This window comes from Chiloscyllium plagiosum, unplaced genomic scaffold (genome assembly GCF_037043375.1).
Source record: "Chiloscyllium plagiosum isolate Xiang-an unplaced genomic scaffold, Cpla_swu_hap1 HiC_scaffold_19, whole genome shotgun sequence".
In the NCBI taxonomy this organism is placed as follows: Eukaryota; Metazoa; Chordata; class Chondrichthyes; order Orectolobiformes; family Hemiscylliidae; genus Chiloscyllium; species Chiloscyllium plagiosum.
The window spans coordinates 51,801,661-51,814,392 of NW_028270157.1; the positions used below are offsets into that span (position 1 = coordinate 51,801,661).

A 12,732-nucleotide genomic window follows, 5' to 3' on the forward strand; every position below is an offset into this window, starting at 1 on the left:
GGATAGGATACTTTTCAGAGGGTCAGTGTGGACCTGATGGACAAAATGGTCTGCTTCCATGCTGTAGGGATTTCTAAAATTCTACGTTTCAAAAGCAGTCTTTACCAATAATTCTTCGCCTTATGATGGTTTGAATGCTATAGATCAACTAATATTATCTTCAAGTAATAGAAATAATTGCAATATCTCCACATTTGCCTATAACCAACTTCTGAAGCTAGCCTCAGCCTTCTCCAGTCTATCTGTACTGCATCACTGTGACTGTAATCATTTGTGCTCTGATGGAACTGTCCTTTTATATGGTTTCAGCTAGTTTCAGTCTCCCCACATATATTGGTTTCCAATTTCAATTTCAGTCTTAATTTCCTTAGAAACTGGAAAAGTCAGTTTCCCTTTTAGGTTTCCATGCAGCTCCATCTCAAAAATATACAAGCCTTTAAACCACATGTCTTTTGTTTTAAAGTAGGAAAACTAAAATTCAGATAACACACTATTCGCCCACTACTTACCAATGAATTTACACTCCAAATTCCCATCACCAATTCATTTATTGGAGTCACACAATTTTGTCTTGACCAACCTCTGTCCTCCTAGCACTACTCTGCATTATATGTTGTATTACATACTTGATTATACACATACATACACACATATATATGTATATATACGTAAATACAGACTAGAATATATAAAAAGCAAATTTTGATTAGTTATTGAATGATTGTGGTTGGCAAGTAATTGTTCAGCAAGTTGTGCATTTACATTTGTGATTTGAGTAGGATTTCTAATCATCATATAATTAATGAATCTGTTAAACAAATTAGCATTAAGAAGCCAACTATATTAAGCTATTAAAACACATATTCCATTTTAGTACTAAGTTTACCCCTGATAATTTAAATTTGTTTACATTGAATTAACCAATACAATTAGTAGAACAATAATTAATTTAGTAATTGTAAAGTTTGAATTATCATTAAGTTACCTTGGCAAAGAGTATAATATTATACTCATTTCAATACAAGACTTTTCTTAATAACATGTATAGTTTGGAGTTTTCAAATCCAGATGTTATGAAAATAGTGCAAGTGAATTAAAACCTGATGAGCAACAATTTACTCAACAACAGCTTTTCAAGTCCAAGATGTCATACTCAATAGTAATCTTTACCAATGCTAATTCAATTTTATTGAGTTTGTGTGTCTTAAAAGATGAAAATCAAGTGAAATTATCAGAAATGGACAATGACTGTAGAGGTAGTTGGGTGCACGTGACATACAAAAAACAAACTGCACATTAGTATGTTTCAAATGCAAGGGATTCGTACATGATTCAAACATACAGGATGCAGGATTTATACTTCAAACTTATAGTTAACCATGAGATATAAGGCTATCCAATAGTAAATAGCCCACTGTAAGGGGGATATACAACTTACTGCACACATACCTTGGTGAATGAAATTATATATGCTTGACATGAGTGAACAAAAACTTTTCATCCAATATATATTCAATCAAAAGCAAAAGGAAACACTACATTCACAAATGGAAATGATGGAAATACTACAGTGAACCAATAAAAAAGGCCATAATTCATGCAATTATTTTATTCAGTGGCCAAAAACTGAGATAAGTAAGTAATGATGTGGAGGTGCCTGACGATGGAGTAACTGAGATAAGTAAGTAATGATGTGGAGGTGCTTGACGATGGAGTAACTGAGATAAGTAAGTAATGATGTGGAGGTGCTTGACGATGGAGCAGCACTCCAAAAGCTTGTACTTCCAAATAAACTTGTTGGACTATAACCTGGTGTTGTGAGATTTTTAACTCAAGGAAGTAATATTCATACTGTGGCCATGTTAGTAGACTCTTTGGTTCCTCTAAGTCTACGTGTTAAAATATAATTGCAAGCATTGAAATAATTAAGTCATATGTCAAGGCAGACAGATGACAGCTTCAATCCCTGACCTGTGCTGACTTAATGTTAGTGTAGGTATCGACTCTCAGTCAGCTGCAATCTTGGCAAAACTGCATACTTTACAATGGTAGTCCAATAAATCAAATTATTTTGTGGCATGGTTTTAGGTACTGAAATATATGATTCTATTCACTTGTTCTGTGAAAAACAATGTTCTTGAAAATAATGCTACTACAGAGAAAAACAGCGAAACGAGAAAAAAATTGTTTTACACTCTCATTTTCATCCATTTGGCTTCAAGTCATCTCTCATAGTAAATAAAGACACCAGAAAACCATTACACAATAAGACTGGTTTTGTCACTTCAACAGCCACTTGAAGACCAACATATTTCCAGTTAGAAAAGGTGTGTTTCTGGAAGAATATAACGTAATTCTCACCACTGGATGTTTTGAGTCAGCACTTTCCTGAATTATAAAAATGGCACATCACAACTTAAGTGTATCATAATCTTATAATTGTTTGTAAAACATAGGAGTAATCTGTCAGATATCATCTCTACTGAATTGCAAACAATATTTATTTCTAGAAATACATGAATTGAGTTTTCTAGTCTCAAGTTCAGCTTGTTACTTCAAATTGCTATTTCATTTTCCTGTATCTTTGACATTATGTTTACCAGAATTATAAGACATTTATTCACCAACCTGAAACTTTGCTTCAGACTACTGCACATTAATTCAAACACCATTAACTGAATCAAACATACAAACTGTAAATCACAAGAAAAAGGGAACTATGAATCATGCCACTAAGCTTAACTGATCATCCAGGTTAAACTTTTGACCCATAATTCAGATAGAGACAATTTTACCAGTAAGTGGATCTTATTTCTAATTTTATTTTAAATCTTGCTTTGTTTCAGGTTCGAATCTTGTTTAAAAGCATTTTTGAGCTATGTCTTAGTTCCTCCTTGCAATATAAAAGCTGTTGACTCTCAGTCAAATTTCTCTGGCCCTCTTCCTCATAAAAATATCAGGTTTAACTATGACATTCATTTGCTTGTTGTTCTAAGATGAGATGTCATCTCCACTGTTACTTCTTGAAAGTATTTAGTTAACCAGATTTTTTTGTTTCTCTGTAACTATCTGCTCCTTACAAATAGTTTCAGTCGATACATTGTGAAGTTAAGCATTGGATTATCCATTCTCTTGGCCTGGTCCCCCAGCTCAAACCAATAATACAAACAAGGCAAAGCCTCACCGTAGGAAGATAGAATTGTGTAAACAAGTTAGCTCTTTTTATGTCACTCAATGAGATCATGGCTGATCTGTGACCCAATCCCACACACCCACCTATTGTCCAATATCCCTAAATATCTTTGGTTAACAAAATTCTCAGATTTAAAATTAGCAATCAATCCAGCATCAAACGTTGGCTAGAAGTGTTCTAAATTTCTAACACTTCTGAGTGTGCAAGTATTGTCTAACATCTCCCCTGACAGACATAGTTCTATATTTTAATATTCTTGGGTACCTCCAAGCGAGCAAAAAAGTCTCTATATATTGTATCAGATCCCCTTAATATCCTGAAAACATTATCAAACCAACCTTTGAAATTCAGAATTTCAGAGAATAAACCTTACTTTGTGTAATCTCTCTTCAGCATTTAACCTTTGGAATCTGGATTTCATTCCAGTAAATCTACACCGAACTCCAAGTCCAATAGTAATAATGTTATATTTCAGTTTTGTAGAGGTCAGCATTATAATAGCTCTTTTAAATATTTTCTTTACCTGTTACCTGCAACTGTTTAGCACATTTTGATTAATTTTATGTATGGAACTCCTTGAAGCTTCACTGTTAACATTCACCATCTCGAAAGTACCCTGTTATATTGCTTTTTAGATCCACAGTGAATGATCTCATATTTAGTTAAATTGAAATCCATTTGCCACAGTTTTATCCATTCATTTAATCTATTAATATATTTTTCTAACTTTATGGTTTCATCCTCACTATGTAGAATTCTGCCTGGCGTTGTGTAATCAGCAAATTTGGGTGTATAGTTTTTTATTCTAGCATCTAGGACATTAATAAATAGTGAATAGTTGAGGCTCTAACAGTTGCTGGTGAAACAATTAAAAAGTATCTGCATTTTATTCTTATTCACTATTTTCTACATTTCAACATCTTTCCCAATCAGGTTAATAATTTCTATTTCATAAGCTTTAGTTTTACCTCAAGGACTCTTATGAAAAACTTTTATCAAATTCTTCTCAAATGTCATGCATTAACATTCTCCTATTACATCAGTCACTTCTTCCAACAGTTCCAAGTGGATCATTGGATACGATCTATCCTTTAAAAATCTATGTTCCCTCTCTCTCTGATCAGCTGAAAATTTCAAAGCAGTCACTCTATCCGAAACTATAGACCCTAGTCATTTCCTGGTGTTAAATGTGGTGCTGTTAGATATCAAGTGAACTGTCCTAGAATTCTTTACATTTGCCTCTCATCTCCTATTGGAGAGTGACATGTACAATCTTCCCAAACTAAAGTCATGGTTCCTCAAGAGTATTTTGGAAGACTATAAATAAGGCATCTGCAAGTTCTCACCTTGCTTTGAAATCCTTGTATGGAAACTATTTGGTCTTGCAAGTCTGTCCCTCTTTGAAGCTTTATCTTCTTCATTATATTTATTTGCAAATGTCAATTATTCTGCACCCCCATTTCAGGTTAGTTGCTTTGGGTTATGTGACATATTCTTCTCTTTCCTTACTGTAAATACCAATGAAAAGTAATTTTTCAAACATACCTGCCGTTTTAAAATTTTAACTTACAATATCTCAATTTAAGGAACCTAAATTGAAATTTTCTGCTCGAATTTTGAAATCCTATTGCAAGTTTCTTTTTATATTTCCTGCTTGCAGCTCTTTTGATCTTGGCACCCTTTGCTATTCTTTATGAATTTCCTCTGCACCAGAAGCTGTTTTGCATTTTTATGTGGTCCCCCTACCTCTTTGTGGCATTTATAGTAAATACAGCCTTTGCCCTTTAGCGACATAAACCATATCACATTTAATTCTTTTTTGAACGCCTTTGATTTAAAAAAAATCATTTACCAATTAACAGATTTTCCCCATTTACTATGGGCAGTCTCCAAGTCATTCCATTGAAATCAGCTATATCCAATTCTGGAACATGATGAGCTGATACATGTTTCTTCCTTTTCTATTGTGTTAGTCAGCATTCTGCATCATTTTTGTTGTTTCTTTTAGAATGATTATCTACAGAAGAGATAAAACAAGCCCGTGGGTACTCCTAAACAAATTGACACTGCTGCAAGTGCTCATGTCCAGCACACAGCACAAATAGTTATGTTTTTCTAACAACCAGTAGAAGCTGGGAACTATCCCAGCATTATTCGTGCTTGGAACGGAATTGGTCATTTCTTGACTCCTAACATTTATTTCAATTTCTTTTTCAAAAGATGAAGAATGAAAGAAATCGGGAAAAAATTGTAACAAAGGAGTTTTTCCCAAAAGTCCTCAATCAAATTGCAAAATATTAAATAGAAATTTATCACTTAGTAATGTAAATGCATTTAGCACTAAGTGGTAAGTGAAGGCCTAAAGAATTGAGAGATGAAATAGCCATTTCTACCAAGTGTATTGTATTATCTAAGAATGGGAGCTCAAGTCTGGAAGCCAGCTATAAAAGAAACAATGTATGAGTAATTATTTCTGATTTGAGTTGGGAAAAGGGTATAGCTAATTCTTGTTCTTCTGTGATACCGTCACTGATCTATAGAACAGCAAATTTTTCTTTTCATGTATTTATAAGCATAAATTCTTACATCATGACCATATTCATTCAGAAATGATTGTCACAGAAGTTCCCCGCTTCAACATCCACACCCAGCCCAGTAGGGATATAACAGCCTAAATTCACTTGCATTAGGTCTGAAGGGTTCCCTGTCACTTACTACTTTGTCCTCTCAGAATCAGTCAATCATGCTAACTTGCTTTCAACATCTCCTGCTCAGACAAGCCCTAGTGTGCAGCTGACTGTCTCAGCACAGTTCTCACTCATTCATAAGTCTTCATTTTTGTTATAATTTGGCCTGCTTCATGAACTACATGGTAGAATTATACTAGAATTTACTAAATCCAAAAGGTGGCAACTTATGCAGACCAGAAAGAAATTTTCACATGTAAATATTTGGTCCTTGGCCATGTGCTCTTGACAACATGGACACCTAGAAATCTGTAAAAAGATCTCTCATACACCTAATGGAACATTTCTGCAGATTACGTGGTGACTTCACGTGATTTATAGGCAAAAATGGCTAATGCAAAATATTATTTCTTTTAAACTCTTATGTACTGTATAACCTTAAATGCCAACGTAATGAGCAAACATTGCAGAGAGATCAAAAAGCTGGAATGGAGGCAAGATCAGTGGATTTTGTGATTCCAAAGATTTCTATTTCCAATTTAAACTTACATTGTGCTTTCTACCACACAGAACTATGAAGCAAATATTACACAAGCTCAGTAAGAAATACTACATTAAGGACTTGACATTTACGATGTTGAATTTCTGTAGTTTTCGTCACAGTACCACAGCTGAAAGTTCATAAATACATTTTTACACAGTAAGCAAATGAACAGTGCACTTTTCAATTCAGCAGCATTCAAGTAGATGATGCATCCATCCAAGGTAACGGCTAGGATGTGTTGCCAACAGGTTCACCACAGGTGTGTTTCCCGTATTTCTGCAATAACCTGACTAGCTCGTTGTAAGGCCTGTTTGGGAAGAAAAATCATTTAAGGTCAGTTTATGGAAAGCAGGGAATGGATTTGGAGCGAGCCCAATTTTTACAAAAAAAAATCTCAGTGCAACATCACAGGAAACCTGTGAGTTGATTATTGTTACAACTTTGTTTCCCTTGTGGCTTAAATTCTCTCCCAGCAATAAAAGAGCACATCTCAGATAAATAGCTTGAAGAGCACCAAATAGATTGAGGCTGTAATTATATAACCAATCAACTCAACTATTACCTGATAAACACACATTAACAAATAAACAGTAAAAATGCCAATAAGTAGCTTTATTACTAGATTAACCCATTCATCAAGTATAAACAGAAGACAGTGCAGCTCATGGAATCTCCAATGAGCTGGAGTGTACAACGTCTCCAGATGGGAATGCCAAGATGTTCCTCATGTCTTGGACTCCTAAACTTACAGCAGTGTAGATAGCCACAGCAGCTCAAACTTTGGGTCTCTGAACTTGAGCAGTAGTTGGCATCACTGTAGAGCATCCACAAAGCTAAGAATTTTGTAGGGAACACATTTCAAGATGTGGTCATCTCAAATATAAGTGTATGCAGGCAGAAACAAAATACATGTTTGCCAGGCAATCATGGTGGACCAGATAAATAAAGCATCTTACTTTCCACCCAGTATAGCATTCTGAACAAAAGCAAAAGTACTGTGGATATTGAAGGTCTGAAATACAAACAAAAAGTGCTGGAGAAACTCAGCAAGTCTGGCAACATCTGTGGATCTGAAGTGGTTCCAGCAGAGTCATATTGGATTTGAAACATAAACCGTTCTCTCTACAAGTACTGCCAGACCAGCTGAATATCTCCTGCAGCTCCTGTTTGTATTTCATTCTGAATACTGATGAAACTGTAGGGCTTCCCGGGAAGTACAGCAGAAGCAAAATCCATGACAGCATGGCTGGCTCAGTGCTACAGGGTAATGACAATTGGAAGACTGAAAAAGCAACAGTACCAGAGATTCAATAACAGGGCAACAAACAGGCATTTCTGTGGAGATGTGAATCCAGCATGGTATTTTACCTCCCTGGTGCGAGCATTAAGGATATCACCATATGGCTGCAAAGCACACTAAGGACGTGTGAACTGCCAGTGATCATGGTCCACACAAGCACTAGTTACATAAGTTGAATGAGATGTGATCTTGCAGGTAGAGTTTAGAAAACTGGGGAGGAAACTGGCAATTAAGATAATAATTTCAAGATCATTTCTGGCCTCACAAAAATAAGACAGAGGCAATGAAAACACGGTTGGAGAGACTATCTAGGAAAGAGGGCAGTAGACTCATGGACATTGTAGCAAGACCTATATAGACTTGGCACACTGCACCTTATCATAACAGGGATTTATATCCCTGCAGAGAAATGTGTCAGTGCTGTTACAGGGAGTCATATAGCACAGAAAGAGACCCTTTGGTCCAACCAATCTATGCCGAACATCATCCCAAACTAAACTAGTCCAGCCTGTCTGCTCCTGGCCCATATCCCTCCAAACCTTTTCTATTCGTGTTTCTATCCAAATGTTTTTTAAATGTTGTAATTGTATCCACATCCACCATTTTCTCAGGAAGTTCATTCTTACCTCGTCTTTTTAAATCTCTCTCCTCTCACCTTAAAAATGTGCCCCTTCGTCTTAAAATCCCCCATCCCAGGGAAAAGACAACTACCATTAACTCGGTCTCTACCTCTCATTGTTTTTTAAACTTCTGTCAGGTTGTCTCTCAACCTTCTACACACCAATGAAAGTAATCCCAGCCTATCCAGCCATTCTTTATAACTGAAACCTTTCATATCCAACATCCTGGTAAATTTCTTCTGAACTCTCTATAGAGCTCAATAATATCATTCCTATAACTGGTGACCAGAACTGGACACAGTATTCCAGAAGAGGCCTCACTAATGTCCCCTACAACCTCAACATGATTTCCCTACTGAGCAATGAAGGCAATCGTGCCAAATGCCTTTTTAACCACCCTATCTATATGTGATGCAAACTTCAACAGATTGCGTACCTGCACCCTAGGTGTCTTTGTTCTACAACACTACCCAAGGCCCTATTAATTGTGTAAGCCTTACCCTTGTTTGTTGCACCACAATGCAGTAACTTTCATTTATCCAGCTCGAGATCCATCTGCCATTTTTCAGCCCATTGACCCATTTGATCAAGATCCCTCTGTAATCTTAGAAAACCTTCTTCACTGCCTACAATGCTGGGGAGGATTTTATAACAGTTCTTACATGGGATGTGGATGTTGTTGGTAAAGCCAGCATTTGTTCCCTATCTTTAAATGCCCTCAAACTAAGTGGCTTGCCAAGCCATTTCAGAGGACAGATCAACCACACTGCTGGTGGGTCTGGAATTACATGCAGGAAGACCTGGTAAGGATGGCAGATTTCCTTCCCTAAAGGGTAATTTTATGGCCCTATTACTGAGAAACTCTTCATTCCAGATTTATTAAATGAAAATTTTAAATTCTCCAACTGCAGTCGGAGGATTTCAAATCCATATTCTCATAACATCATTCCTGGTGTCTGGATTTCTAGCACAGTGGATAGGACCGCAGTCCCATCCCTCTCCTTGACAGGGTTATGGGGACCAAAGTCGAAAGTATGGCACTGGAAAGGCACCGCAGGTCAGACAGCATCTGAGGAGCAGGAGAGTCAATGTTTCGGCATAGGCCCTTCATCAGGAATGTTAGAGAGCGCAGGGGAGCTGGAGGAGGGAGCGAGAGAGAGATAAATAGGAAGGTGAGGGTGGGGGTAACTGGGAAGGCAATAGGTAGACGCAGATGGAGGGGCGATAGTAATAGGTCAGAGTGGAGGGTGGAGCGGATATCTGGGAAGGAAGATGGACAGGTAGGACAGTTCAAGAGGGCGGTGCTGAGTTGGAGGGTTAGATCTGGGATGAGGTGGGGGGGAGATTTAGAAACGAGTGAAGTTAACGTTGATGCCATGTGGTTGAAAGGGTCCCAAGTTGGAAGATGAAGCGTTCTTCCTCCAGTCATCAAGTGGACTGGATTTGGTGGAGACGGCGGCCCAGGACTTGCATGTCATTGGCAGAGTGGGAGGGGGAATTTAAGTGGTCGGTCACAGGGCGGTGGGGTTGTTTGGTGCACGTGTCCCAGAGATGTTCCCTGAAATGTTCCTTGAGTTGGCATCCTACTTCCTCGATGTAGAGGAGACCACATCGAGACCAACTGACACAGTTGAGATGAGGTGTTTGGATGTGTAGGAAAATCTCTACCGGATGTGAAAAGTTCCTTTGGGGCCTTGGACAGAGGTGAGGGTGCAGATTTTACACCTCTTGTGGCAGCAAGGGAATGTGCTGGGAGTGGAGAGTGGGTTGGTTGGTGTGGACCTAATGAGGCAGTATAAAGAAAATCCAAGACGAGCACAGAACTGGAAGAAATAGATACCAGTACAATAACAAATTAAAAGACATTTGTTGAGATCAGAGTAGGAGGAAATGCAATAAGGTCTACTTTAGTGTTAATGTGCATCTACCTGGATGTGTGAACTGTGCAAAGAAAAGAGAATAGACTGGAATAGACTGACAGCTACCATAAAAGTAAATCCAACAGTGTTTAATTATCGATATTTTAAAATGGTGAAGAATCAGTGGGTCTTATAATGGACTTAAAAGAGGATTTAAGATAGCAGCAAGGAATTTGTTGATAAAATGATTTCTGATATTAGACAGGCTGGCAGTACACAATAGATAAAATGTCACCAAACCAGAAAGATGCATCCAAGGAACTGTCAGTGAAAATTTTATTACGGCCAATGCCTGAGCAGAGTGGTACCAGAGGACTGGAGAACTGCAAATCTTACATCCTCAGACAAGGAGAGATCCAGGATAACCCAACAACCACAGGTTAGTTTGATCTTGGAGATGCTTTTAGAAATGATAATGTCACCGTTACTGAGGAAAATATGGTTTCATTAAGGACAGTCAGCACAGATTTAGTGAGACTGATTTAACTTGCTTGAGCTTTTTGATGATTATACAGAGGTTGATGAGGGCAAAACAATTGATGTGTACACAGACTTCCAAAAGGCATTTGTTAAACTGTGACATAAAATATTTGCCAGTTTATAAAAAAAGACATAGCAGCATGGATAGAAATTTGGCTCAGTGACATGGAACAGACAACATATTGAATGGTTAATTTTTGGCTGGTGATATATTGAGTGGGGTTTCCCAAGTTACAGTGTAGGACACCTGCTTTTCCCAACATAAATGAATCAGATAGATTTGGATTTATAGGCACAATTTCAAAGTTTGCAGATGATCAAACTTGGAATCATTTGGAACTGTAAGGAAATCAGTGCCAAAGGACACAGATAAGCTGGTGGAAATACCAGTTAACACATAATCTAGAGAAGTGAAAAGTGCTTCATTTTGGTCAACAGAATGAGGAAAGGTAATATAAAATAAAGGCTACTATTTTAAGGGGGTGGGGGTTGGGGGGGTGGGGGGGGGGTGCAGGTACAGAGGGACCTAAATATAGTGCGCACAAATGCAAGAAATTATGCTTAAACTTTATAAAATACTGTTCAGCGTCGACTGAAGTTTTATGACCAATTTAGGAAACCACATTTTAGGCAAGGTATGAAGGCATAAGAAAGAATGCAGTAAAAAAAGTCATAAAACCATATGACCATTAAAAAATAGGTCGGAAGTAGGTTGTTTAGCCTTTTGGGCCTGCTTCATCATTCAATAGGATCATGATTGCTCTAACGTTCTTCACGTCCACTTGCCTGTGCAATCCTTGATTCCACTACTGATCAAAAATCTATCTCAGCCTTAAATATACGCAAGGACTCTGAGCCACAGCTCTGGCAAGGAGTTCCAAAGACTCGGAACTCAGAATAAATCCCTCCTTAAATTGGTGCTCCTTTATACTGAGACTATGTCCTCTGGTCCTAGACTCTCCCATGAGGGGAAATATCCTCTCAACATTTACCCTGTCAAGCCCGTTAAGAAGCCTATATGTTTCTATGAGATCACCTCTTATTCTTCTAAACTCCAATGAGTAGAGTCCCAACCTGCTTAATCTTTGCTCATAAGACAATCCCTCTATACCAGGGATCATAGTGAGCTTTCTCTGAGCTGCCTCTCGTGAAATTCGTTTAAACAAGTGGACCTAAACTGCTGACAATACTCTAGATGTGGTCTCAGCAGCACCTTGTACAATTGCAGTAAGACTTCCCTTCTCTAATACTCCAATACATTTGCAATAAGGAACAAAGCCCAAAGATTTACAAGAACAAATCCAGGAGATAAGGAATTGCAGTTATCTAGACAGATTAGAGAAACTGGAGGAGAAATTTGGAGGAGATTTGATAGAGCAAATCTAAATCATTGGGAGTTGGACACAGGCAAGATACAGAACCAAAGTTCAGTAGTTTAAGGTGACTGGTAAAAGAAGTATAGCAACATGAGGAGAACTTTAATGAGAGGTTAGAATTTGGAACGCACAGTTTGTACGTGTGGCGGAGGCCAACTCAGTCAAAACCTTCAAAAAAGAATTGAAAAATTACCCAAGAAAAAAATTGCACAGCTGGGGGAAAGTTGAGGGAATGGAGCCAGGTGAGTAGTTCTTGCAGGAAGCCAGCATTGATACAATTCGACCAAATAGACTCTGTCTTGGTTATAACATTTGTGTGATTCTATGAAATGATAATGACAATGCATTGCATAGAACTGTACAGTTATGCAGTGCATAAAAGGTAAGATTTGTTATCCTAGGAGGTAAACATTGATACACATACACTCCCTTGAATGAGTCTCCAACTTCAGCCTGTTATATAGGAAGGCACCACAGAGCAGTTTATTTGTCTTAAGTTGAAGGAAACACAACTTGCACATAAATCGACATAGTTCCTGTTCTCGCCAAGGATAACAGGGTTAGCAAATGACAAAAAAGTGGATAAAGAATGGAGCTTGAAAAAGCACAGCAG

At 37.7% G+C, this 12,732-nt stretch overlaps 1 protein-coding gene across 5 annotated transcripts in view; it reads right to left on the bottom strand.

Annotated features, from left to right (window-relative positions):
• Positions 1–1,160: 1,160 nt before the first annotated feature.
• Positions 1,161–12,732, bottom strand: part of dnm1l (dynamin 1-like) — a 68,509-nt gene continuing 56,937 nt past the window's right edge. For all 5 annotated transcript variants that reach the window (XM_043709254.2, XM_043709253.2, XM_043709251.2 and 2 more), the window contains one exon: positions 1,161–6,731. In XM_043709254.2, coding sequence (XP_043565189.1) covers positions 6,675–6,731 — 57 coding nt within the window. In that variant the 3' untranslated portion in view covers positions 1,161–6,674. The remainder of the gene's footprint in view (positions 6,732–12,732) is intronic.